A 27441-nucleotide genomic window follows, 5' to 3' on the forward strand; every position below is an offset into this window, starting at 1 on the left:
GGCCCGGCGCAACCCTGAGCCCCTTGGAAGTCCCGTCACGTCGCCTCCAGATTATGCATTAACCCAGTTGCAGCCGCATTTCCTGGGGGGGGGGTCTGGGGACGTCCAGGCGCGCGGGGGAGGGGCGTCTCCGCAGAGCAGCCCCTGCCCACCCAGGTCTGATCCAGCTCGACCCGAGTCCCGCGGGCCCCGCCCGGTGCCGCAGTCCCCGCTTTGTTCCAGGCCGGAGTAGGGACTCCCGTGCGGGGCGGGATTGGGGGCGGGGCTCCCTCGGGTGCCGCCCCGGCCCGCCCCCCGGCCCTGGCTGCGGCCGCCTCCCGGCAGAGTCCGGAGCTGAGCAGTCCCGGCCCCGCGCCGTCCGCCAGCCCGCGCCATGGCCCGCCCGTGGCCGCTGCTGCTGCTGCTGCTGCTGCTGGTGGCGGCTCGCGTCCTGCCCGGCGCCGGGACGTGCCCCGAGCGCGCCCTGGAGCGCCGGGAGGAGGAGGCCAACGTGGTGCTCACCGGCACGGTGGAGGAGATCCTCAACGTGGACCCGGTGCAGCATACTTACTCCTGCAAGGTGCGCCCCTGGGGCCCCAAATTCCCCGCCAGACCGCTGCGGCCTCCCCCCGCCCGCCAGGCCCGCAGCCCCCACCCCCCCGGGGGCTGCCCGCTGCGACCCCAGCCCCGGGCCGTGGGAACGAGTCCAGACGCTCCACAGCTCCGGCTCACGCTCCCTTGGCGACCGCCGGCTCCCCGGGTGGGGCGCGGGGCCCCGAAAGCTCCCGAGTGCGGGAGGGAAAGTTGCTGCGACTCCCGGCCCGGGGAGCCCTGCAGGGCGGAGGGAGGTGCGTTTTGCCGGGGGTGGAGATGGGGTTCCCATGTGGTCACCGCTTTCGCCCCTTCCCTGGCAGCCTTTACCAGGACGGGGGAAGGTTTGCGGGGAGGGGGTGCACAGTCTAATCTCCCAACCCTTGGCGCCCTGGCGAGGGGCACTGTGGGGACTTGGAGAAGGGCACAGCAGAAAAGTGGGGCGGCTGGGTCAGGTGCCCGGCCCACCTAAGGGAGATTGACCGCCCCCCTCGGGGGGGGGGAGGGCTGATTTGCCCTCTTCCTCTGGCGGATTGGGGGATTCACTGGGACATGGGGAGGTGCTCCCCACTCTCTTCTGTGACAGAAGCTGGGACCTCTGAGGGAAAGCTCAAGGGACCTGGATCTTTCCCCCTGTGGCCTTGTTGAAAGAGTGGGGTCACTCTGCCCGTGGAAGTGGGGAGGGGTGGCAGCTCCAGCTGGGCTCTCCCGCCAGCCCCCTCCCCTGCATCGCCGCCAGGGCACTTTGCCAAGTCTCTGCAGGATTTTCCCGACTTCCTCCCGCTGCTCCTGGGTGTGGCTGGGGTGGGGGGAGGCGACAAAGGCTGCAGGCCGCCCCCCACTCCTCTCTATCAACCTTTGAGAGCTTCCAGTGTGTGTGTGTGGGTGGGGGGCTCCAGCAGCCTGGGACAGGCTCTACCCAGGGCACTGGAGGGTGGGGGTGTTCCTGCAGATGCGGCAGCCCCCAGGCGCCCAGAGGGGGAGGCCCCCACTGTCCCGCACCCCCAACTCTTTAAGGAAGAGGCTCCTCTGAGCCGGTGGCTTCTGAGGGTTTCAAGCCGCCTGCCAGTGTGCATCCCGGGGGGTCATGTTTGCAGCAGGTGCCCTCAGGCCTGCTGGGGAGCGAGGAGGGTGCGGCTGCCCTGCGCCGCCCAGACTTGATCCTGTAGTTCACTGGCTCCTAGCTGCAACCACTGCAGAACCTCCGGAGGAGGGGGCTCAGGCCTCCTGCCTAGAGGGTAGCTCAGCCCACCCACAGGGCTGCGGGTGGGGTAGTGATAGGGGGCAAGGCCAGCCCTGAGCCTTGATGCCCCCAAATTCCACCATTTAGGTTAGCTGCTCCTGAGTGGGCCTGGAGCAAAAAGGACAGGCTGGGAGAAAGGGGGTGCTGCAGAAGGTGTTCCCTGGGCCATGAGAGCCCCTCCCATCTCCACTGGGGGTGGGGGGGCATCCTAGTGTGACAGTAGCCCTGCCTGCTCCATGCTCAGGGTTTGGGTCCCATCTGGGCCTCTGGCTGCAGCTGCCTCCTGCCTTCTAAGTGGGAAGGGACCCCCTGACCAAGCTCCTATGCCCCCAGGTCCGTGTCTGGCGCTACCTGAAGGGCAAGGATGTGGTGGCGCAGGAGAGCCTGCTAGATGGCGGCAACAAGGTGGTGATTGGCGGCTTCGGGGACCCCCTCATCTGTGACAACCAGGTGTCCACAGGTGACACCAGAATCTTCTTTGTGAACCCTGCGCCCCCAGACCTGTGGCCGGCCCACAAAAATGAGCTCATGCTAAATTCCAGTCTCATGCGGATCACGCTGCGCAACTTGGAGGAGGTGGAGCACTGTGTGGAAGGTGTGCTGGGCTTGGGGGTGGGGGGGTGTCACACCATAACCCCTGCTGAGGCTCAGCCTCCTTCCCAGGCCTTGGAGGTCAACTCCCATCCCTCACTGGCCCCCATCTGTGGCCTTCACAGCCACGCCTCCCCCAGGCCCTGCACCCCTCCTGGAGGATCGCTTCTGGGGAGAGCTGGGACCAGGTGAATGTGCACCAGCTGTTTATGTTCCCGCAGAAGCCCAAACATCTGTCTAGACAGGACCCAGATGTTGAGCAACTCCTGGGCTGGGGGGGCTGCTCCTTTCAGGGTTCTCAGGACACTGTCATTTCTGGGAAGGGGCAGTTCCATGTGTGTGTGTGTGTGTGTGTGTGTGTGTGTGTGTGTGTGGTGTTCTTGGGGTAGGAGTTCCCACGAGAGCATTTTCTTGTCTGCTTTCCCCTTGTGTCTATTCTGGGTAGCCAGAGAATGGCCCTACCCACTGGGATGGACAGAGTAATGTAAGCAGCCCCCCCCTTCCCCCCCCCCCCCGCCTAGTGGGGAACAATATCCTTGGCTGAGGGCTGGAGACTGTTGGAGTGAACTTGTAGAAACTAGTGTGGACCCCCACATCCTGTCTGTCTCCTGCCTAGGAAGGGATGTGTGTGTGTGAGGGGGGCAGAGGGAAGGGTCCTTCCGTCCTGACTTCCTAACTCAGAAGGCCATTGTGCTCTGATGTGCTATGGGTCCCCCTCCCCATTTCCATCCCTAGTGTGTTGCCTGGATTATCCTGCCTGGGGAAGAGTCATCCAGCCTGTGGAGGACTGAGGGACTGGGAACAGAACCGGGAACCCTGTGGCATCTTGCTGCTCTGGAGGCTAACTCCAGGGCTCTGGGCTGCACCATCACAAGGTGCTGTGAGGTCCCAATTCTCCTGTGCCAGCCTGCATAGAGGAAGAGCTGGGAATGGGGTCCATAGGGAGAGCCCCCTCCCTAGCTAGTTGACCTCTGGGGTACCTCTGCCCCTGAGAGAACAGCACCCAGTGGCCAGTCTGGGAACCCTGTTCCAGGAGCGGGTGCAGTGATGGGGTGAGCTGTGGGATGCTGTCAGAGTGTGGGGTCCTGGGAAAGACCTTCCATGAGCTTCTGTGGACTGTAATTTGAGGGTCCTGCAGCAGGAACTTTCCACCCCATCCCTCAGAGAGCAGGAGGACCCAGAGTGAGGAGTGTGGATTCCTGAAAAGGCACAAGAAGGCTGGCAGGTTTTGAGTTGGGGGACAAGGAGGCACCTGGAAGGGTGGGCTGCTGGGAGGAGGGTGGAGGTGAAGGGTGACACACAGTCCCATGGAGACAAAGGTCCCCTGGAGCTAGGGCCTGGCCAGGAAGGAACAATCTAGGTGCCCACCTCCTCCAGCTGGGTGGGCTAGGGAGGATCTGCCTCCTATTCAAGAGGGGTGATAAGAGCCTTCCGGGTCCACCCAAGGATCCACCCCATCCCTGGTCCTCCAGGAACTCCAGGAGTTTAGCTTAGATGATCCCTCCCCATGTGACTGAGACCCCTTTTCTCCCTGGGACCCCATAGGTCTCATCATGGGCCCCCCACTTCAGACCAACAGGCTTCATCTTTGGGCACTGCTCCTCCATGGTGGGTCCCCCTTGTTGGGGTTCACACCTCCTCCCCCCATTTAGGGGGCTCCCTTTCCCTGCTTGCCCCCCAGAACCAGCAGGTTGTGCAGGCTCTGCCTCCCGTGCCTCCAGCCTGAAGCAGGCTCCTCCCCCTTGCCCAGGGAGCCACATTCCTGACATAACTGAGACAGGTATGTGTCCCTCCCTCAGCGCCACCTTTGGGCTAGGAGGCTGCCTCATCCGGAAGGAGACCCCTGCCCTTGGGGCCACCTGGCCTCTCCTAGTGCCAGCCACCCACGTGTGCCCAGGAACCTGGCGGGGGCTAGCAGCTGAGCGGGCAGTCTCCCCCAGTCCTCGTCCTGGCCTGGACTCTGTTCACAGACTCCTGCCCACTCTGTACCCCACCTCCCTGAAGCCCCCCGGGCAAGCCGATGGGGGCTTGGTTTCGGGCCAGCAGGGCGGGCTGGGGTTCTTCTCTCCCCACCAGGAGCCAGGGGCAGAGAAAGGAAGTGTTGTCTGTCGGCCCTGGGACCTGGCATCGGGACAGGCTTGGAGTGAGTCTGGCGCTGGCCCAGCCCAGCCCTGCCCAGCAGCTCAGAAGCTGGGGGTCCTAGTGGCCACGCTCCCTGGCCAGCACGATTCTGGCCAAGTACCCTCCCTTCCTCCCTGCCCGGCTGGCGGCCTTCAGGCGGGCAGACCTTGGCACCAGGACCCTACAGGCGGGCAGGGTGTACGGAGGAGGTTTCTGGCTGCCTGCTAGCAGCCTGGCTTTAACTCCTGCCACCCCTCTTCTGCCCTATCTAGGTCCTCACCTGCTTTCCCCTCCCCGCACAGGGGTGGGGTCTGTGGTGGGCGTGGCCCCGCGTTGACCCCTCCCCAGGGCTTCGTTTGGCAGGCACCCCGCCCCTATGCATGAAGGAACTTGTGCTCACCTGGGTTCACCTGGCGGGAGCGCTCTGGGGTTTCAGGGTGGGCTGTGCTGGCTGAAAGCTCTGAAATTCTGGGTAGGGGAGACGGGGTACCCTCCAGGCAGGGCTGATCTGATGGAAACAGGGCCTAGCTTTTTTCGGCCCTTCCCCCCTCTCACACACTGGAAATGGAAAAAGAAAGTTGTTTTGAAGCGCCCCTCCCCCAGCTCTCTCTTTCTCTGTCCTCCCTGCCTCCCCAGGAGGCAGCCTGTGCCACATGGTGGTCACCGGTCACCAGTGGGGATGGGAGGACTACAGACTGCAGAGGGTGGCCCAGACTTCCAGGCTAGGGGAAGGCGGCACACATAGCCTAGCAGCTTCACTTCCCCCCCACGGGTGAACCCCCCTGGGAACCCTTAACCCCGTGAGAATCCAAGCCTCTCCCCCCCCACACACACACACAGGCACACAGGACAGTGGAAAACAGCTGCAGAAACAGCCCCCTGCAGTCCTGTGCCTCTGCCTGTGGGACTCATGCCAGGCGCCCCCCCCCCCAGACCTGCCCTTTCCCAGAGAATGAATTTTCCTTCTTGCCTGGGGCCCTAGAGGGGGTCTTTGGGGGCCAGGTAACCTGGGCTCCCCACACCCGGAGATGGGCTGGGGCTGGAGCTGGAGGCCAGCTCCTGGCATAAGACACCCTAGTGTCTCAGGGTCTGTCACCATCGAGGAACAGGGGCTTGGAGGATGATGCCCTGCATGGCCTGCCCCCACCCAGTTCTCTGCTGGGGCTGGGGGTCCTGTCTGAGCTTGTCTGGCATCTGGGGAGGGGCTGGCTGAGGCTGCCCCCAGCGAGGGGTCCTCCCCCACAGTGGAGCCTGAGAACTTCCTTAGAGGAAGGCCCCCTGCCAGGACTGCTTATCCTATCCGGACTAGATGAGACTGGAGGGGAGGGGAGGGGAAAGGAGGGAGAGGGAGGGGAGGTGCCCCACCCACTCCTGCAGTGCCGAGCGTGGGAGAGGGGAGCCGTGTCCTCACAGGCAGCCAGCTGTTTCCAGCTGTGTGGCCTGTACAGAGATGTGGGTGCTGGCTGCCTGCAGCCCTGGGCACACTGAGGTCTGGCTGAGCCCTTATGGGCTCATGTCACTCCCCACCTGGGCTTGGGGCAGGAACAGGTGCATGCTCAGCCAGCCAGTAGTGGGCATGCTTTGCTTATAACCAGAGGTCTTGGAATTGAGCTCAGCTCTGTCCTCTGGTCAGAGGTCTCTGCTTGCATCTAGCTTCCCTTGTGTCATGCCAAAGGCCAGGGCCCTCCTCCTCCATGCTGGATTCTGGAGGTGTCTCTAGGGGGTTCTCACTGCAGGGGAGAGGGCATGTTTGGGGGGACTGAGGCGAGGACAGAAGAGTCCCTAGCTGACACTTGGGCTTAGTGCAACCTAACATGCCTGCTGGACCTCCAGTCTGACATGGGGCTCCTTCTGGGGTTGCAGGACAGCTAGGAAGTCATGCTGGGCAAGGTGGGGGTAGCCTGAATCTCCCCTGCAGCCCTAGCAGTGCCCCCTGGCCCACACACACAGGGCTTAGGTCAGCCAATGGAAGAGGGAGAAATCAGAGCAGGTACTCTAAGGGAGAGGTCCTGCTGTGGGGGTACACTCTGACTGTTGGGGCTTCTCACTACCCAGCTGACTTCAGGGCCACTTGCCCAGAGGCAGGTGTGAGCTGTGCTGGGGGGAGGGGTGGTGGCAGGGAGTGAAGGGGAAGGCTATGTGGACGGACATGGAAGTTGGGGAGCAGATGGGTGGAAGGAGAAGACTAGAAACAGCCCTAACTTTCTGGCTGAGGACACCCCCCAAACTGAGCTGCTTCCCTGTGCTCTGTCCTGTGTCTGCTGTATCTCCCCTGCATCTCTCATCTCTGCCTATTTTGGTTCCAGAGTGTATGCCTCCTGGCTCCTCTCCTTTCCTCTGTTCTGACCCCAGCTCAGAGTCCCTGCCCCAGCACCCAGCTCCTCCCTGCCAGCTCAGAGGGCCACCCGTCTGGTCTGACTCACCGCACCTGCCACACCTGGGTGTTTGGCCTTTCTCTTTCCTCTAGGAAGGAAGGCTCGCTCAGGGCATGGACCTCTTAGAGTCTATTCCCCACCACCTCTAGCTAGTGGGCGGGCGCCCCCTGGTGGCTGCAACTCACATCTTTTTTTTTTTTTTTGCCTCCAAGGTTATTGCTGGGGCTCAGTGCCTGCACCATGAATCCACTGCTCCTGGAGGCCATTTTTTCCCCCTTTTGTTGCCCTTGTTGTGTAGCCTTGTTGTGGTTATTATTGTTGATGTCGTTCGTTGTTGGATAGGACAGAGAGAAATGGAGAGAGGAGGGGAAGACAGGGAGAGAGAAAGATAGATACCTGCAGACTTGCTTCACTGCCTGTGAAGCGACTCCCCTACAGGTGGGGAGCCAGGAGCTCCAACCGGGATCCTTCCACCAGTCCCTGTGTTTTGTGCCAGTGCGCTTAACCTGCTGCACCACCGCCCGACTCCCCGCAACTCACAACTTGACAAGATTTTCTGGGCTTATTCCCGTAGGCTGCCCCAGGTCTGAGGGTCTGTACCCTAGCTGGCCCCTTCACCCCAAGGCTGTACAAAAAAGGCCCCTCCTGGCCATCTGCAGCCTCTGGAATCTGTTGTTTCACTTGTGGCTCTGGAGTCTCTGTTGTTTCACTTGTGGAGACTCTCCTTCCAACCCTAGGGTCCCTTTGAGGTCTCTGTAGATGTCACCCCTTAGCCCCTGGGGCAAAGCTTATCCTGCCTGGGGGTAGAGCTCACCTGGCCTATGGGCCACTGCTTCCAGCCCACCAGGAGGGGCTGAGGAAGGACACAGGGAAGCTGGGGAGGGGGGCTGGAGGACAGGCAGAGGGCAGCTACAGCCACTGCCCCAATGAGCCACACTGCTAAGCCCCTTCCAGACTGTGGGAGAAAGTGTGGGCTTTGGCATAGTGGCCAGGTGAGTGGACCAGCAGTCCAAAATTCAGACTTGGGTGCCTCTGGGCCTCACCTGAGGCCAGTCATTTGAGTCCTGCTTCCCTATGGCTGGCCTGGGGCCCAGCGGACCATCCCCACTGTGAAACGCCCATTGTCTGCTGAGGCCAAGGGGGACGGGACAGCCTCTGCCTGAGACCGGACACCAGGAGGCCCAGGGACTGGGGGAGGGGGCTGTGCTGCCCAGCCACTTCCCCTCCCCCCCACCAGACACCTGTGACTCCGAAAGGCCACTCCAGAGCCCATCTCCAGTGCAGCCTTGGGTTTCCAAGGAGCAGGGGACAGGCGGAACAGGCCCTCTGCCAGGCCCAGGTTAGACAGTGTCAAGGTGTGTGTGTGTGTGTGTGTGTCTGCACACAAGTGGCTCTGGCACTGGCGCCCTGCCCCCACCCAGCCTTTCAGAAGAGGCTGGGCCTCAACCCCTCAGAGTGAGGGAGAGGTCATCTGCATGAGAAAGAGGTCCTGGACCCCATCCCCCTCCTCAGGGCCTGGGGAGCTCCTGGAGGTGCCCCAGACTCCAGTGCATGTAGGTTGGGGGGGGGAGTGGCACAGTGTGTGTGTGTGTACATGTGCACAGAGGTGAGTGCTGCTACCCAGTGTCACCACAAAGCCTGGCAAGGGAGTCAGGGTACAGGCACAGACCTGGCATCCCAGTTGTGCAGCTGTGCTCCCCCATCCCTCTACTCCCGCCCAGCTTCCCCTGTGGGTCCCCAGCCTGAGCCAGAGTGGGCTGGTTAGGGCTGAATGATTTTGAATATGAAGCTCCCAAAATAACTCAGCTGAGAGCGCCACACCCCACCAGGGCTGGCCTAGGCTGGGGCTTCAATGGCCCTTTGTCTCTCTGCAGGCATCCAGTCCCTGTGAGGGCTCCTGCTGACTGGACTGGGTGCCTGCTGCTTCCTCTTCACCTAGGTCTGGCCTGGGGTGCTCCCACCCCCCAGCACAGCTCACTGGGCCAGGCCAAACTCCTCAGGAGTACTGGAAGGCTCTCTGCCAGCCCCACCTGGGGCTCCCTCAAACCCTAATTCTTGCCTCCCCTGAACCCACTGTGTCCCCCTGGTGCTGTGGGGGAGGGAAGGCTCTGAGCTTAGATGGGTAGATCTGGGCCTGGGGACTGAAGTGGGAGGTGAGCTAGAGGGAGGGTGACTGGCTCTCACACCCCGGGCCCTGGGCCAGGTCTGGCCTGTAGTTAGACCTGCCACCAATTCCGTGTTCCAGTGGGTCTCCAGTGGTTCGGGTGTGGCTGGCTGGGGTTGTTCTCTGTGGTTTGCCAGCAGGCTACTTTTGGGTCCATGGTGGCTTGGATGGGTCATTAGAACATGGGTCCCAGGGTTCCAGGAAGTTCTGAGGCCTCTACTGAGGGTGATGGGACCCCAGAAGGTGAGCTTAGCACAGGTGGGATACGGCCAAGGAGTGACGTGAGCTGGCCCTGGCCAAGCTGGGTGTGGAAAGAAGGCTGGGGTTGGGGGTAGCTCTAGGGAGATGTGTCTGACACAGCTGGGTGTGTGATGTGAAGGGACCTTGAGCAGACTGGCTGTGACTTGGTAGGTGCAGAGGTGGCTCTGTTTCTTTCTTTCTTTTTTTTTTTTTAATTTATAACAATTTTATTAGTGATTTAATGTTGATTTACAAAATTACAAGTCAACAGGGGTATAAATTCACTTCATTCCCATCACCAGGGTTTTGGATCTTCAGTTCTCCCACTGCAAGCTACTACATAGGCCAGCCGTGGCTCTGTTTCTGAGCAGCACCATGTTGGGGTGAATCCTAGGAAGGTCCTTGCCACAGCTGGCAGAAGAACCCCAGCTTGGGGCAGGGAGTGTCCAGGAGGTATGGGGGCTCAGACTATTTGTTTAAGAAAGACTGAGCTGAAGACTTGGGGAGACTGGGGGTAGCCTGGCGGCTGTCTAACAGGGTTGCTGACAGCGAATGCAGATGAGATAGCCAGTGTGTGTGTGTGTGTGTGTGTGTGTGTGTGTGTGTGTGTGCGCGCGCGCGTGTGTGCCTGTGACTAAGGCCTTGACCTGATTTCAGAGGGAGTTGGATCTGGTCCTCCTGAGGGAGGAAGAAGAGGGTCATCTAGGATCACCTGTAAGTGTGAATTTGTGATAGTGAGGGTATATGTGACATTGTGCACACATAAGTGTGTCTTATGAGTGAGCATGTGTGTGACTGTGAGGTTGAGTGCTTCATCCTGTGGCCAGGGTCAAGGAGACAGTGCCAGCCCCTCCCCCATCAAGGAACTCAAGGGGAGGGGTGCTGTGGGTTTGGGTGGGGCGGACTCTCAGGAGAAGGGGTGTGGGGGTGTGCCCCCCCGTGAGCTTCCCCCCACCTCACAAGGGTCACAGCCTGTGGCATCTGGGGTTCTACAGTGGGTGCCCCCAAGCAAACAGACAGGATGCTGCAGTCCTGGTGAAGGGGAGAAATGTTGAGAGGTTGGAGCCGCAGGACCACCCCAAAGACGCCCCCACCCCGCCATGACGTCAGTCCCGGTGTTCTCTGGGGCGGCCGCTGGGGAGCGCGCCAGGCCCGCGGGACTGTTTGCAAGATGCTCATTTCCACGGGACTTGTTCGCCTGTGCCTTTTGCCGTTCAAGGAGGGGGCTGTTGAGGGCTTACTCCCTGGGGAGAGGCGGAGAGGCGTTTCTGGACCCGTCGTGCCACCCTACCCTCGGTCTTGGACTCGGACCCCACTCCGCCCTAGTCGGCGACATCCCTCCCCCGGGCGGGGCCAGCAGGAATACACGCTCCCAGCACACTAGGCGAAACACTGGATACCCGTAGGACTAGGACGCCACGCACGCCAGGCGGCGGGGTCGCTGCCCCAGTTCAAGTCCCAGCCCCGCCCTTCCCGCCGCCACCCCCACTACCCAGCCCCACCCCGCCCCAGCACCTGCCGCCTCCGCAGCTCCGCTCCCCATCCCGGAGGCGGTGCTCTCCCAGGCCTTGCCTCTATCCAGTGCCCCCATCTCCTATCCAGAGCCCCAGCGCCCCCACACCCCACCCCGCGCCCCAGCCCTACCCCAACGCTCCCACTTCTTTTCCCAGATCTTCCCCACATTCCGCCCAGCACCCAACCCCCTTATCATCCTTATCCCAGTTCCCACCTTCCACTCCCAAAGCCTGCAAACCCCCCCCACCCTGCGCCTTCACCCTCCATACCAATGCCCCCAGACCCTAACTTAGAGCCCCAACCTCAGCACTCCTCGGCCCAGCACCCTCCCCAGCCTCGCTCCTCTCGCAACAGGCCCCCCACACCCTAGCCTGGAGCCCCTAGCCCTGCTGCTTCCCCTCTGCCACGCCTGCCTTTTGTGCCGCCCGCCGGCCACCCTGCGCTTCTCAACCTCGGCTGCCCCCATCCTCTGCTCCATAGGCTCCGGGCGGCTCCGGGCGGCTCCCGGAGGACGCGGGTCCCTGGAGGCGGCTTCCTTTGTCTGTGCTCCCCGCCCTGCCCTCCGCGCCCACTCACCCTGCAGCCCCGGCCCGGAGCCCCGAGCGGCGGAGAAGCGGCCCTTTCTTCATCCTGGCGCTTCGCCGCCGCCGTTGCCGCCTCTGCCAAGCAACTGGAGCGGCCGCCTGCGCCCGCAGCCCCCCGCGGACCGCCTCTCTGGTGGGGCGGGCAGAGCTGGCCTTGGGGTTCCGGGAACACTGAGCACAGCACCGCACGCTGAGGGCTGCTAGAGGCTTGGGCCTGCCCGCTCAGGCAGCGGTCCCTCCTCCACCTCCCACTGGAGCCAGATTTGGGGTACCTGCTCTGGAGGATTATTCCCCTCGCAGCTATGAGCCCTGAGGGCTGTGGAAGGCCCCCAGTGGCCCCTGCTCTACCAGCACCTGAACTTTGAGGACGTAGCTGCACTCAGGGTCCCGGGATGGGGGCTGCAGCCCTGAGGAGGCCCAAGGGCACTCCGTGAGGACCCTGCAGCAAGCTCGGGGGCCCAGGAAGCAGGGACCATGCCTCTCCTGTGGCTCGAGGGAGACCCCAGGCGTCAGCGCCCTGCTTCCCTGCTGGTGCGCTACTTCATGGTCCCCTGCACCGTCTGCCGGATCCTGCTGGCCTCCGCCACCCTGGCCTCCGCCCTGCTGCTCCTCCTCAGAAACTGTACGTGTAGAGGATGGGGACAGGCGGGAGCTCTGAGGGGAACCGTGCATTCCTCCCCCACACACACCTTGGGCTCTTGGACTCACAGGCGGTGGGCTCTGATCCTGGACTCGCATGGGGTGGTACTGGCAGAGCTGAGGCCCAGAGCAGGTGGGCACCGCACTTGGCAGGTGTGAGACCAAGGGTCCTTGGCCTCGAGCCACCACAGGGACCCTGGACTGTGCTAGGACCTTAGCTTCCTAAGCCTGCCTCTTGGTAGCTGGGGTCAGGGTAGGGGTGAGGCTAGGCAAGAGGATTCCCCTCCAGGCTGCACAGCAGGGCTTCACTGGAGTTTTGTCTTTTCGTTGTTGTTTCTTTTTTATTTTTACCAGGGCACTGCTCAGCTCTGGCTTATGGTGTTGCAGGGGATTGAACCTGGGACTTTGGAGCCTCAGGCATAAGAATCTCTTTGCATAACCATTATGTTATCTACCCTCGCCTTTTTTTTTTTTTTTCCTTTTCCAGACAAACCTGGGACACACTTCACGCCAGCACCCCCGACGCCCCCGGATGGTGAGTGTGTGGTTCCTTGATAAATGATCTTCCAGGTTTGAGGTGCACACCAGGCATGTTGAGTGTGTCTGATGGAGAAAAAGACTGGATGAGAAAGCCTGGTCCTTTCTGGGGAGCCTACAGGAGTGGGCACCCTGTGTGGGCAAGGCTGCTGGAGGAGGTGGGGCAGAGCTCTGGGGATTTAAAGATTAGGTTTGACTGGGCAGGTGTTCTCAGTTGCTTCTGCTGAGGCTCCCTGAGGTGGGCAAGGCTGACAAGGTCCCCTACACACAGGTCAGTGTGTGCCACAGCCATCATCAGCCCTCTGGTCTGCACCAGGACTCTGCTGCACCCCCACCTGCCCTCCACCAAAAGGAAGTTAAATATACTCCCTCCAACAGGCAGCTATAAAAAGCCACTGTAGGAGCCAGGTTGTGGTGCACCTAGTTAAGCACACATTACAGGGTGCAAGGACCGAGGTTAAAGCCCCGGGTCCCCACCTACAGGGAAAAGCTTCACAAATGGTAAAGCAGGGCTGCAGGTATCTATCTCTCTGTCTCTATCTCCCCTCTCAATTTCTCTTTCTCTATCCAATAATAAATTTTAGAAAAAAAGCCACTCTGTGGTCCGGGAAGTGGCACAGTGGATAAAGCACTAGACTCTCAAGCATGAGGTTGTGAGTTCAATCCCCGGCAGCACATGTACCAGAGTGATGTCTGGTTCTTTCTCCTCCTATCCCTCTCATTAATAAATGAATTTAAAAAAAAAAAAAGCCACTTTGTGCAGCCTATAAAAGCCACTGTGTGCAGCACAGCAGAGAGAACACTGGACTCTCAAACATGAGGTTCTGAGTTCAGTTCCTGGCATAGAACAGGCTAGAGTGATGCTCCGGTTCTCTCTCTCATGAATCCTTTTTTCTTTCTTTCTTTTCTTGTCAAAGCTACTGTGACTTTGGGCATGGCATGTGTACAAGTTGAGGGCATGTGGGGAGCCAGTGCCCAGGGAAATTCCACCAGGAGGCTGAGCTGGGCTGGCATGTTCCACAGGTGCCCACTGGGGGTGCATGGCTCAATGTCCAGTGCTTAGCCCTTGTTCATGTGCACATACTCTCTGCTTTCCAGCCTGGAAGCTCCTCCTGGGTGTTTAGCTTCTCTGGCTTTGTGGAGAGGCCGATGTTCAGTTGTGCACCTCATGGGCACAGCCCTTGGCTGACCTAGCAGTTGGGGGGTGGTACAGAAGCAGCCAGGAGACTGTCCCTTGGGGACTGCTGCTGGGAGAGGGAGCTGGACTTAACCTGTCTACCTGGGAGTCAGTGTTCCAGCCTCAGATGGAAGTTGAGGTCTCCAGGTTTCTGCTTTCAGCTCTGTTCATCCTGCTAGCTGGTCCCCAGCATCCTGTCCTCTAGTATCCTAGAGGCTCCAGTATCCTCCTAGGGCCTCTGCAGTCCCCCACTCTCAGGACCCAGCACTCCTGCCTTGCTCTTCCTGATGGGTTGGAAGGTGTCAGCATCTTCCTCTGTATTCCTGGTCTTGGGGATGTGTGTGGATGAGGCATGTGGGTCTCCATGGGGAGGAACATACTGGCTGTCCAGAAGGTCGGATGGGGTGAGAGGGGCCTGATCCCTGAAGACCAGGTGAGGTGCACACCTGCCAATCATATAGCACAGGTGAGGTGGGGGAGGAGACTGGCTGGATTACAGGGACTTTTTTTTTTAATTTAAGTTTTTTTGTTTTGTTTTGTTTTGTTTTGTTACTAGAGTAATCACTGGGGCTTGGTGCTAACACTATGAATCCACCCATCTCCGAAGCCATTTTTCCTTTTTTTTTTTTTTTTTCTTTTCCTATTTTATTTGTTAGGACAGAGAGAAATTGAGGGAGATAGGGAGAGAGACCTGCAGATCTGATTCACCACTAGTGAAGCTGACCCCCCGCAAGTGAGGACCAGGGGCCTGAACCCAGGTCCTTGCACATGGTAACATGTACTCCAATGCCCATGCCCCCCCCATTTTTTTTCTGGATTTATTTATTAGAGCCAGAGCATCACTCTGACACTGGGGACCTCATGCTTGAGTGTCCAGTGCTCTAGCTACTGCTCTAGGCTGAAGCTTGCAGGGCCACTGGCCCTGCCCAGCCTTGGGCCCTGTTCATTCAGACCATCAGGAGCCTGGGGTGGGTTGTTTCCATGGTAACAGCTGGTTCCAGCTCCCCATGCAGCCCCATGCTCCTCAGTTTTGAGGGTGTTGCCTTCCTGCCCCATTTTCTGAGTCTGCCTGCCTGCCAGGAGGTGATGGTGTAGGGACAGCCCCATTCCCACCATAACTTAATGATAATTGATCCCAATTAAACTTTTTATTAAATCCAGACAGCTCACCTATAATGGGTTTGCAGTCAATGGTGGTCAGGTCTTAAAGTGGCCCTGGCTCTGCTCACAGGGACCATCACCATCCACCAAGGGTCTGATACTTTCTTGTTTATTTATTCATTTTTCCCTTTTGTTGCCCCTTGTTGTTTTTTACTGTTATAGTTATTATTGTTGTTATTGATACCATCATTGTTAGATAGGACAGCGAGAAATGGAGAGAGGAGGAGAAGACAGGGGGAGAGAAAGATAGACACCTGCAGACCTGCTTCACTGCCTGTGAAGCAACTCCCCTGTAGGTGGGGAGCTGAGGGCTCGAACTGCAATCCTTAAGCTGGTCCTTGCACTTTGCGCCGTGTGCATTTAGCCCACTGCGCTACCACCTGACTCCCAGGTCTGATACTTTCATGCTGCCTCTCTCTGAGAAGCAGGTGAGGGTCAAGAGTAGTTACTTGCATTGAATTTCATTGAGGTTGGGATGGAACATGAACCCAGCACAGGGTCCTAGAACCTGAAAAGCTTAAAGAAAGAAAGTGAAGTGTCTGCAGTATCATAGTGCTTGACCCTCTGGGTAGTCACTGCTGGGTATGAGGTGTGTGTGTGTGTGTGTGTGTGTGTGTGTGTGTGTGTTTTCAGAGGGGCTCAGGGAGAAATGCTTGGTTAGCTTGTGGATGGGGAGGCTAATGGGAGTCTGAGGATGTCCCTCTACAGCTGTGGGCTGGAGAACAGGAAGGTTATACCAAGAGCAAAGGTCTGCTTGAATGTGTCACAAGACGTGTGTGAGTCCATGTGCACGTGCTGTGACTGTGTCAGTGGGTGCCTGGTGAGTGAGCGGTGTGCACCTGAGGACTCTGCAGTTGTGCACAGGTGGCTCTGGCGACTCAGACCCTGCCTTTTCTTTCCAGCCTGCAGAGGGATGCTGTGTGGCTTCGGTGCTGTGTGCGAGTCCAGTGCAGACAGTCCGGGCCGGGCCTCCTGTGTGTGCAAGAAAAGCGCCTGCCCCAGCGTGGTGGCTCCCGTGTGCGGATCAGACGCCTCCACCTACAGCAATGAGTGCGAGCTTCAGCGCGCACAGTGCAGTCAGCAACGCCGCATCCGCCTGCTCAGCCGCGGACCCTGTGGTGAGGGGCGGGGCCTGGTCGGCAGTAGAGCCCCGTGAGGGGCGTGGCTGATATGGGGCAGGGCCTGGTGAGAAATCTAGTGGTGAAAGAGGTGGGGCTTTGAGCCGGGCCTTCTGTGGAGGAGGCGTGGTCTTAAAGGGGCGTGGCTAGGCACCACCCTAGGCACCCCCTGATCCGGGGGTCAGCTGACCTCACTCCACTCACCTGCAGGCTCCCGGGACCCCTGCTCCAACGTGACCTGCAGCTTTGGCAGCACGTGTGCGCGGTCAGCTGACGGACAGACGGCCACATGCCTGTGCCCAGCCACCTGCCGGGGGGTGCTGGAGGCCACTGTGTGTGGCAGTGACGGTGCCAATTACCCCAGCGAGTGCCAGTTGCTGCGTCGCGCCTGCGCCCATCAGGAGAACATCTTTAAGAAGTTCGACGGTCCTTGTGGTGAGCACTGTGGGATGGGGAGCACCGCTCTGTGGACACAGCCCTGCCCTTGACCCCTGCCTCCCCTCCAGACCCCTGCCAGGGTGCTCGCCAGGACCCGAGCCGCCTCTGCCGCGTCCACCCGCGCTCCCACCGCGCTGAGATGCTCCTGTTGCCCGAGAGCTGCATGGCGCCTCGGGAGCCTGTGTGTGGGGACGATGGGGTGACATATGACAGTGACTGTGTCATGGTCCGCACGGGGGCTGCCCGCGGCCTCCACCTGCAGAAAGTGCGCTCTGGCAAATGCCAGCCGAGAGGTAGGTGCTCACCTCCCCTGCCCAACTGGCCCTGTGCAGGTGAGACCAGCCCTGCTGATGCTCTGATCTTACCCCCAGACCAGTGCCTGGAGCCCTGCCGGTTCAACGCTGTGTGCCTGTCCCGCCGAGGCCGGGCCCACTGCTCTTGTGACCGAGTCACCTGTGATGGGGCCTACCGGCCTGTGTGCGCCCAGGATGGCCACACTTATGACAATGAGTGCTGGCGTCAGCAGGCTGAGTGCCATCAGCAGCGTGCCATCCCTGCCAAACACCAGGGCCCGTGTGGTGAGCACGTGGGGCACATGGTCTCACCGGGTCTATGGCTGCATCACACACCATCTCCATCTGCATTGTGTGCCTCAGGGCTGGGGAGAGGCCGGTGATGGGGGGGGGGGCACGGGGGGCAGGGCTGGCCGGGATGAATCTGGGGGGGTTGTGTGTGGGGGTTCCCTGATGCATCCTGGAAGGCACCCCAGTCACCATAGAGATGGGCTGCATGGGATTGGGTAGGGCCAGCAGAGGCAGAGGGCTGCTGGGGCCCTGCCCACCTCCTACCTTGCCTCCATCTCTGGGTCTGTCTGTTGTCTCTCCGATCTGTCCTTTCTGCGTCTGTTCCCTTTCTGTCCTTCCTTCCTCTTGGCTCCGCCTCTTATGTCTTCCAGCCTGACCCGCTGGTAGGATGAGGTGCTGCACCTGCCGCCAGAAGCCCACAGCCCGAGGTCTGCCCCCTGGGGCGGTGGGTGGGGGGGTGTAGCTCGCTGCTGCCTGGCCTGGTCCTCAGAGCAAGTGGACAGACACCTCCTCCCCTCATGGTCCTGGGTGTGGTGGGCACAGGCCCCTCTCACCTACTGAGAGCACCCCGCCTGTGCATGGGGGTGGGGTCCTTGGTTTCCAGGGGTCACGGCCCAGTGGCCAGAGCCCCACCTCACCCACCGTGGGCAGTCAGGCAGCTCCCATATCATGGGGGGACCCCTCGGGTCTGTGTCCCTGTCCCTGTCTGTCGTGTCTGTCCCTCTCTCTGCCGTGTCCTGTGCATCTAGCCCTTCTTCCTCTGCCATCCCCACCCTGGGCTCTAGAGCGGCTGCCGCGTGGGGCTTTATGCACAAGCCTGAGTTCCCCAAGGTTCTCCTGCTGAGTGCCCATGTTCTCCACAGAGCAACCCCCATCCCCCTGCCGAGGGATCCAGTGCCCCTTTGGGGCCATGTGCACTGTAAAGAACGAGGAGGCCGTGTGCACGTGTCCACAAGCCTGTACTGGTGTCTATGACCCTGTGTGTGGCAGCGACGGTATCACCTATGGAAGCACCTGCGAGTTGGAGGCCACAGCCTGCACCCTGGGGCGGCAGATCCATGTGGCACGCAGAGGGCCCTGTGGTCAGTGGGGATGCAGCAGCCGGCACATGTGGAAGGGGAGATGCTCAGGCTCCCCCACATGATGCAGTCCGATGATGTTCCCCCCCCCACAGACCGCTGCGGGCAGTGCCGCTTCGGGGCGCTTTGTGAGACAGAGACGGGGCGCTGCGTGTGCCCCTCAGAGTGCGTGGCCCTGGCCCAGCCTGTGTGCGGCTCCGATGGGCACACATATGCCAGTGAGTGTGAGCTACATGTCCATGCCTGCACGCACCAGATCAGCCTCCACGTGGCCTCAACTGGGCAATGCCGTGAGTGGGTGAGGGGCAGACGGGCCTGGCTGGTGACCCCCCCCCTTCCCATGGGCAGTGCTGACCCTCAGCTGCTCCCTCTGCAGAGAGCTGCGGGGACACAGTGTGCGCCTTTGGCGCAGTGTGCCTGGCAGGTCAGTGTGTGTGCCCTCGGTGTGAGCGGCCTCCGCCTGGCCCTGTATGTGGCAACGATGGTGTCACCTACCCCAGCTCTTGTGAGTTGCGGGAGGCCTCGTGCCAGCAGCAGGTGCATATCGAAGAGGTCCGGGCAGGGCCCTGCGAGCAGGGTATGTGGGGGCTGCCTGCTGGGGGGTGGGGAGCCTGGGACCCCTTGCCTGCCTGTGGTGACCAGCCCCTCCCTGCAGCTGAGTGTGGCTCCGGAGGCTCTGGCTCTGGGGAGGACAGCGAGTGTGAGCCAGAGCTGTGCCGCCAGCGTGGGGGCATCTGGGATGAGGATTCCGATGATGGGCCATGTGTCTGTGACTTCAGCTGTCAAAGCATTCCCAGAAGTCCTGTGAGGCCCCCACCTGCCCCCAGCTTCTTGGGTGGGTGGGCTCTGCGTGGGCTTCTGAACACCCATATGCACACTGCCCCTCCCCAGGTCTGTGGCTCTGACAGGGTCACCTATGGCACCGAGTGTGAGCTGAAGAAGGCCCGCTGTGAGTCCCGGCTGGAGCTGTATGTGGCTGCACAGGGCACCTGCAAGAGTGAGTGGACATGTGCTGTGCCTAGTGCGCATGCATGCTCCCCTCCCTGAATGGGGGGGTGGGCAGTTGGCACAGGGTGAGTTGGATGGTGGTGCCAGGGTGGATGGAGGCAAAGAGGCAGGCCCAATGTCCCTGCCCGCAGGCCCCACCTTGGCACCCCTGCTGCCTGCTGCTCCCTTGCACTGCACCCAGATGCCCTACGGCTGCTGCCAGGACAATGCTACTGCCGCCCAGGGTGTGGGGCTGGCTGGCTGCCCCAGTGAGTACTGTGCTGCCGTCCCACCCTGCTCCCCAGGCAGGCCCTGCAGCCTCATGACCAGCCATCCTGTCCCCATGTCGAAGGCTCCTGCCAGTGCAACCCACACGGCTCCTATGGTGGTACCTGTGACCCAGCCACAGGCCAGTGCTCTTGCCGCCCTGGCGTGGGGGGCCTCAAGTGCGACCGCTGCGAGCCTGGCTTCTGGAACTTCCGTGGCATCGTCACCGAGAGCCGGAGTGGCTGCACCCGTGAGTAGCAGGGCCTCCCCTGTGCCCAAGTCCCTGAGTGTAGGAAGGCCTCTCTGGTCATAGAGCTCAGAGTCCCCCTGTCACCCAGCCTGCAGCTGTGACCCCCAGGGGGCAGTGCGAGATGACTGTGAGCAGATGACCGGGCTGTGCTCCTGTAAGCCAGGGGTGGCAGGTCCCAAATGTGGACAGTGTCCTGACGGCCGGGCCCTGGGCCCTGCTGGCTGCGAAACGGGTGAGTATACCAGAGGCTGACCCGGCAGGGTGTGTGTGAACAGGGTCCTCCACCTCAGGGCTCTCAAGCTGGCAGGATCTCCCCCATCTGCAGACTCCTCAGCACCCAAGACCTGTGGTGAGATGCACTGTGAATTCGGGGCATCCTGTGTGGAAGAGGTGGGCGCTGCCCACTGTGTGTGCCCCACACCTACCTGTCTCGGACCCAGTGCTGCCAAGGTGTGTGGGGGGCAACGGGGGAGGTGGAGAGGCGGGAGGAAGGCCGCTCCTGTATCTTCATACCTGCCCCCAGGTCTGTGGGTCCGATGGAGTCACCTATGGCAATGAGTGTCAGCTACGGACCATTGCCTGTCGTCAGGGTCTAAACATCACCATCCAGAGCCTCGGCCCGTGCCAGGGTGAGGCCTGGCAGGGGAGTGAGGGGTGGGGGGACCGTCCTGGCCACCTGACTCTGCCTTACCTGCCTCTTTTCTCCTTGCAGAGGCTGTGACTCCAGGTGCCCACCCGACCCCTACATCTGTGGTCACCTTGGGCCTTCCCCCTAGTCAGGCCCTGCAGCCGCCTCCCAGCACCCTGCCCCTGGTTCCCAGCACTACACCCCACAGCTGGTCCACCCCCAAAACACCCCCTCGAGTCTGGACAACGGCCAGTGTACCCAGGAGTAGCGCCAGGCCAGTGCTGACCATGCCCCCTACAGCCCGCCCCCCGGTCTTCGTCCCGGCCACATCCGCCTTTGGCGAGTCTGGCAGCGCAGACGGCAGTGGTGACGAAGAGCTCAGTGGGGACCAGGAGGCCAGCGGGGCTGGCTCTGGAGGTGAGTGCCAGGTGGGGGCTTGGAACAGATGTGCTCCATGGGGGGTGGGCTCACACTGTGTCCCCTCAGGCCTCGAGCCCCTGGAGGATGGCAGCCCTGTGACGCCAGGGGCGCCCATGGAGAGGGCGTCCTGCTACAACTCGGCGATGGGCTGCTGCTCTGATGGCAAGACACCCTCAGTGGATGCGGAGGGCTCCAACTGTCCTGGTGAGTGGGGGGCTGGGTGGGGCACCAGGAGCCCTGGCACCACTGCTGGGGATGCTGCCCCTCCTGGGTGGCTCCTGGTTCCGACGACCGTGCCCTGCGCTGACCTGCCTCTTCGACTTCAAGGAGTTGGCCTGGTAACTGCCCGGGGCCCCACTAACCTCATGGCCATCTGACTAACATGCTGTGGGGCCTGGGACCCCACACCAGTCAAGCACCAGGCAGGCCCTCATTCCCCTCTCCCCTACAGCCACCAAGGCCTTCCAAGGTGTGCTGGAGCTTGAGGGTGTGGAGGGGCAGGACCTGTTCTACACACCAGAGATGGCAGACCCCAAGTCGGAGCTGTTTGGGGAGACAGCCAGGAGCATTGAGAGCTCAGTGCGTGCCAAATCCCACCTGAACTCTTGGTGGTGGGGGCTGGGGGGGGGCTCCCAGAGGGATCCTGGGAAGCAGACCCCTGAGCCTTCCTTCTGTCCCACAGCTGGATGACCTCTTCCGGAATTCAGATGTGAAGAAGGACTTCTGGAGCATTCGTCTCCGGGACTTGGGTCCCGGTCACTTGGTCCGAGCCATTGTGGACGTGCACTTCGACCCCAGTGAGCCCAAACACCAGGGCCCAATTTCTCCAGGAGGGGTGGAGGCAGCAGGGGCTCCACCTACTCAGTGTCCCCTCATCCCCACAGCCACGACCTACAGGGCAGTTGATGTGGGCCGGGCCCTACTCCGCCAGCTGCAGACATCCCGGCACCACTCCTTGGGGGTAAGGCGGCCGCTGCAGGATCATGTGCGCTTCATGGATTTTGGTGAGCCCCACTCCCTTTCCCCTCCAGCACCCTGCAGCCCCACTCCCGGGACCCTGACACCACCCTTCCTCCCACATAGACTGGATCCCTACCTCCTTCACGGGAGCCACCCCTGCTGCAGTGACTGCCAGAGCCACTACTGCATTCTACCTGCCTCCTGTCACTGGGACCCCTCGGGCTCCCCACCCTAGCCGTACCAGCCGACCAGTCAGCAGGACCACCGCCCTCCCCACCACTCACAGGCCCCCTACCACTGCCCCTGGACATCGGCCCCTACCCCCAGTGCCCTCGAAGCCTCAAGGGCCCTGTGGCTCCCACCCCTGCCTGCACGGGGGCACCTGCCATGACCAAGATATGGGCGGACACTTCATCTGCAGCTGCCCAGCAGGCAGGGGGGGCACCATCTGCGAGGAGGGTAAGGGTCAGCTATGCTGAGGGTGGGGGTGAGGGCTGGGCAATGTCGAGGTCCGACCAGTGGGAGGGGTGGGGCCTGGAAGTAGGTGTGTCTTACCAGGGGGGGGCGGGGCTGACAGTGGGCTTGTTCCACCAGCAAGAGGAGTGGGACCTGGTGGTCCATGACTACAGCGCCTCTCCCTCCCGCAGAGCTACAACCTGCGGTTCCTGCCTTCCGGGGACATTCATTCCTGGCTTTCCCCACACTACGTGCCTACCACACACTGCGCCTGGCACTGGAGTTCCGAGCGCTGGAGCCGCAGGGGCTGCTCCTCTACAATGGCAACGAACGCGGCAAGGACTTCCTGGCGCTGGCACTGCTGGGTGGCCGAGTGCAGCTCAGGTGTGGCAGAGAGGGCAGGGGTTGCTCTGTCATACTTCCACCACAGCACCCCAGGGAGTCCTGAGCACCTGCTCCTGCCCACAGGTTCGACACAGGCTCGGGCCCTGCAGTGCTGACCAGCTCTGTGGCAGTGGAGCCAGGCCGCTGGCACCGCCTGGAGCTGTCTCGCTACTGGCGCCGAGGCACCTTGTCAGTGGACAACGAGCCCCCTGTGCTGGGCCAGAGTCCCAGCGGCACCGATGGCCTCAACCTGGACACGGACCTCTTTGTGGGCGGTTTCCCTGAGGAGCAGGCTTCCGTGTAAGCCTCCTGGTGCCCAGTAGCCTGGAGCAGGGTGGGCAGGCAGTGCTGGGACCTTGTTTTGCTGTCCAGTCTGTGGGTGGTCCCAGCATTCAGAGGAGCCATGCTGGCCTTTATACCCACCCAAAACCTTCCACTCCCTGGGTCCTGTCTGTGGGGGCTGGCCTGAGTACCTGGTTGGGGGTGCCATGGCTGCTTATACCTGACCCTGTCCTGGTCACAGGGTGCTAGAACGGACCTCAGTTGGCGTTGGGCTGCGGGGCTGTGTTCGCCTGCTGGACATCAACAACCAGCGTCTGGAACTGGGTCGCTGGCAGGAGCTGGCCATCCACAGCTCCAATGTGGGCGAGTGTGGGGACCACCCATGCCAGCCTAACCCCTGCCTTGGGAGTGCCCCGTGCCAGGTCCTGGGGGAGGGCACATTCCACTGCCAGTGCCCACCTGGCCACTTTGGTGAGCATGGGGGGCCTGGAGGGTGGGCAAGGTGCCTTACCAATCAGGTGGGAGCTCACACCTCCTCATCTGGTCCCCTGCAGGCCCAACTTGTGCAGATGAGAACCCATGCGAGCCCAACCCTTGCCATGGGGGAGCCCCCTGCCACCTGCTGCCAGGGGGCACAGCCCAGTGCGAATGCCCTCCAGGCCATGGAGGCACCCTCTGCCAGACAGGTGGGGCACTGCAGGGATGGGGGGCAGACAAGCAGGCACTGGAGTGGGTTCCCCTGGAGTCAGAATCTTGAGTTGTTCCATGGGCTCAGGTTTGGGGGTGAGGAATTCCCCTGGTGGTCAGAGCTTGGCTCCTGGGTGACCACCCCCCCCACTTCCAAATCTTCTGCAGTCTCGAAGCAAGAGGACTCCCAGCCCTTCCTGGCTGACTTCAATGGCTTCTCCTACCTGGAGCTGAAAGGCCTGCACACCTTCGACCAGGACCTGGGGTCAGCAGAGTGCAGGGCTGGTCCCATGCAGCTGGGGGCAGGGGGTGCTGTGGGGGTGCCCCTGTCTGAACCCCAGTGACTGCAGGGAGAAGATGGCACTGGAGCTGATATTCCTGGCCCGAGGCCCCAGTGGCCTACTTCTCTACAATGGCCAGAAAACGGATGGCAGGGGTGACTTCGTGTCATTGGCCCTGCGTGATAGCCACCTGGAGTTCCGCTATGACCTGGGCAAGGGAGCAGCCCTCATCCGGTGAGAGCCAGCCCAGGGGACGTTGGCAGAGGCACTGCCCTGCCCCTCCACCACTCTGTCCCTCTGTCCCATGCTCATATGCTCACATGTCCCTCTTACAGGAGCGCTGAGCCCGTGCCCCTGGGTGTGTGGACCCGAGTGACACTGGAGAGAAATGGCCGCAAGGGCGCCATGCGCGTGGGTGATGGGCCCCGAGTGCTTGGGGAGTCCCCGGTAAGTGAGGAGGGGCACCTGCAGCCCCCACCCACCCACCCCATGGCTATCACTGAACTGTCCTGTCCTCTCTGTCCTCTCGCCCTGCTCTCTGGCTCTCGCTCTACAACCCCCACCCTGCTCTGCTCTCGCCGACTGCAGAAGTCCCGCAAGGTACTGGTTCCTGCCTTCCGCCCCAGGCCTAGACTAGCCGAGGCTCCTCAGCTCTGCTTCAGGGCCGGGTGGCTGGCAGGGGGCTCGAATCCCACCAGGTGCTCAGCCTCCTGCCCCCACCCATTCGCACCCCCTCACCCCGCATCTCCCTCAGGTGCCGCACACTGTCCTCAACCTGAAGGAGTCCCTCTTTGTGGGAGGGTCCCCTGACTTCAGCAAGTTGGCCCGAGCAGCCGCCGTTTCCTCTGGCTTTGATGGAGTCGTGCAGCTAGTGAGTGTGGGGGGAATATGTCCTGCTGTGGTGTGGCTGCCACAGCAGCGGCCCAACCACTCAGATGCTCTCCCTCCCACTCCACCCCCCAGGTTGCCCTGAAGGGCCACCAGCTGCTGACGCAGGAGCAGGTGGTGCGTGCTGTGGATGTCTCATCCTTCACTGACCACCCCTGCACCCAGCCTTCAGGGCACCCCTGCCTCAACAAGGCCTCCTGCCTCCCTGACGGGGCCTCCTACCAATGCCTGTGCCCTGTGGGCTTCTCGGGGCTGCACTGTGAGAAGGGTGAGCATGGCAGGCCAGGGCAGCTAGGGAGGGGCAAGGCCCTGCCACCCCCTCACCCCTTGTCTCTCAGGACTGATGGAGAAGTCAGCGGGAGAGCTGGATGCCCTGGCCTTCGACGGGCACACGCACATCGAGTACCTCAATGCTGTGACTGAGAGGTAACTGGGCCCTGGGAGTCCCTGACTCTCCCCACACTCTGTCCCATCTGCATGTCTGTGGCCTGAAGGGTGCACCCTGCCCCCCCAGTCAATACCCCCCAACTTCTGCTCACGGCTCTGTCTCTTTGTTTCCAAGCGAACTGACCAATGAGATCCCAGCGTAAGTAGTGCCTCCATGGCACACTCACCACACTCCCACCGTACACACCCATCCATTCCCCTGGGAACCTCCCAGGGCCTCCCCGGGCCTCCCTCAGCCCATCATGGAGGCTGGCACCTTTCTGCCCTGTGCTGGCCATGACCTTGTGTGGAAGCCGGGAGACCCACCACCACCATCCCTGAATTGCATGTGTGAGCCTTCATCTCCATTCCATGCCCCAAACAGTGTCCTCTCCCCATGCTGGCTGGGGCTGCCGTCCTCCCACCCCCCTTGGCCCCAGCCCTCTGTCTGCCCCCCCTGCTTACCTGCCTCCCTCTCTTCCTGCTTCTAAGCCCCGAAGCTCCGGATTCTGGGGCCCCGAACAGGTGAGCTCCACCACCACTTTGATGGTCTGCTGAGCTGTCCCTCTGTCTGTCTGTCCACTCCCCTTGGTCCCACTGTTGTGTCTGTCTGCCTGACCTTGGGGACCGGCACTGACCACCATGCATCTGCCCACAGTGGGAAGGCGCTGCAGAGCAACCACTTCGAACTGAGCCTGCGCACAGAAGCCACACAGGGGCTGGTGCTGTGGAGTGGCAAGGTGGCCACAAGGTCTGACTATGTGGCTCTGGCTATCGTGGACGGACACCTGCAGCTGACCTACGACCTAGGCTCCCAGCCCGTGGTGCTGCGTTCCACCGTGCCCGTCAACACCAACCGCTGGATGCGAGTGCGGGCACACAGGTTGGCGGGGGCCAGCAGGGAGCAGGAGGTCTAGGGGAGCTGGGCCACAGTCACTGGCTGCTCTCATGGGAGTGAGCGGGATTCGTGGGACAGCTCCTCTGGGCATGGGGTGAAGAGAGTATGGGGGCACAGTCTTATCCTGGCTTCACCCCAGGGAGCAGAGGGAAGGCTCTCTGCAAGTGGGCAATGAGGCCCCTGTGACTGGCTCCTCCCCACTGGGCGCCACACAGCTGGACACGGACGGAGCATTATGGCTGGGTGAGTGTGGGGGAGGTGCTGTGGGGATTGAGCCAGGCTGGCGGGATGGCGCCCATGGCATCAGACCAAAGGTTACCTGGTTTTGGGGACCTGGAATATGCTGCCCCTGCCGAGGCCCAAGGTTGACCTTCTCTCTCCTGCAGGTGGCCTGGAGCAGCTCCCGGTAGGCCAGGCCCTGCCCAAGGCCTATGGCACAGGCTTCGTGGGCTGCCTGCGGGATGTGGTGGTGAGTGGGCGGCCGCTGCACCTGCTGGAGGATGCAGTCAGCAAGCCCCAGCTGCGGCCCTGCCCCAGCGCCTGATCCCCACCCGTGTCACCTATTTTTATAAACCCAGTTGCTTTTTTAAATATGATTTTCTTGCTTGCGTGTCAGCCAGAGGGACTGCTGGCCTGGCCTCCCTCCCATCTAGAAACACAAACTCGGTGCCCAGGGCCTGAGGGGTGACACCTGGGGATGCCCCTCCATGTGCCCTTTGTGCTATGTCTCCCACGCCCCTGTGTGCCCCTTTGTTTCCCTCCATACAGCACCTCTTCCTGCTGGTGACCCTTGTGTCCTGGGAGCAGGTGTCATGCCCTTCCTTGAGGTTAGGAGGAGCTCTTTCTCCAGGCAGGCCTCCTAGGTTCCCGCTGATTCCCACCCTCCCCCACCTCAGCTGCTGTGCCCCTCATCACTGCTGACCTCAAGCTCAGTGACTCCCCCTCTCCCCCCAGGGTCCAGTACTGTGACTTAGAACAATATTACTGCTGGGGTCACATGGGGTCCCCCTCACCTGCTGTGCCCTACAGTCCCAGGGGCTTGAGGCTACCCAGACCCTCAGCTGGCCTTGCCGGACACTCTGAACATAGCCAAATCCTCCCCTGATGCCCCAGGATCCAGAAGGAACCCCACGAGGGAGCAGGAACAGCCCCATTGTGGGGCGAGGCTGGAGCCCCAGTTCTGTGTGACGCCCTGCAAGGCCACATACACAGCTACTGGTTGGGCCTTGCTCCAGTCTGGAATGGCCTGGTGTGGCAGGGGGCCAGTGCTGTCTGGCCAAGGCCAGGGTAAGGGCCAGGGCGGGAGCAGCTTCGTCTTCAAGGCCGGAAATGCCTTAAACTGTAACACCACGGCCCATCCTGTCCAGCGCCTGCCCCCCTGTGTCCAGGCCGGCATCCACCCTGCCAAGGGGCCTGAAGGGAATGGGTGTCATGTTACTAACTCCAGCCCTTGTCTGTCAGTCATCGTGAAATAAAGTCTGAACACTTTGA

General features: G+C 61.5%; 1 protein-coding gene across 7 annotated transcripts; it reads left to right on the forward strand.

The window, feature by feature from the left end:
• The first annotated feature begins 320 nt into the window (after positions 1-320).
• On the forward strand, positions 321-27441 carry AGRN (agrin). Of its 7 annotated transcripts, none has more exons than XM_060199822.1 (39): positions 321-559; positions 2147-2408; positions 12530-12577; positions 15820-16035; positions 16246-16470; positions 16542-16766; positions 16845-17051; positions 17921-18139; positions 18232-18426; positions 18513-18713; positions 18792-18940; positions 19028-19085; positions 19276-19392; positions 19476-19640; positions 19729-19872; positions 19966-20090; positions 20164-20269; positions 20353-20685; positions 20755-20892; positions 21140-21267; positions 21371-21485; positions 21573-21692; positions 21772-22107; positions 22296-22488; positions 22573-22788; positions 23012-23241; positions 23325-23456; positions 23626-23722; positions 23808-23972; positions 24074-24185; positions 24327-24338; positions 24493-24609; positions 24702-24894; positions 24965-25052; positions 25189-25212; positions 25545-25577; positions 25711-25935; positions 26090-26193; positions 26337-27441. In XM_060199822.1, the coding sequence occupies exons 1-39, from the start codon at positions 374-376 to the stop codon at positions 26492-26494; spliced, it is 6117 nt and encodes a 2038-aa protein (XP_060055805.1). In that variant the 5' UTR covers positions 321-373; the 3' UTR covers positions 26495-27441. The 7 variants fall into 7 exon arrangements, with proteins under 7 accessions (XP_060055805.1, XP_007525809.1, XP_016044879.1 ...); XM_007525747.3 differs by having other exon boundaries at positions 322-559; positions 19028-19133; XM_016189393.2 differs by lacking the exon at positions 24327-24338 and having other exon boundaries at positions 322-559; positions 19028-19133.

The sequence above is a fragment of the Erinaceus europaeus genome, chromosome 10 (genome assembly GCF_950295315.1).
Source record: "Erinaceus europaeus chromosome 10, mEriEur2.1, whole genome shotgun sequence".
NCBI classification, from domain to species: Eukaryota; Metazoa; Chordata; class Mammalia; order Eulipotyphla; family Erinaceidae; genus Erinaceus; species Erinaceus europaeus.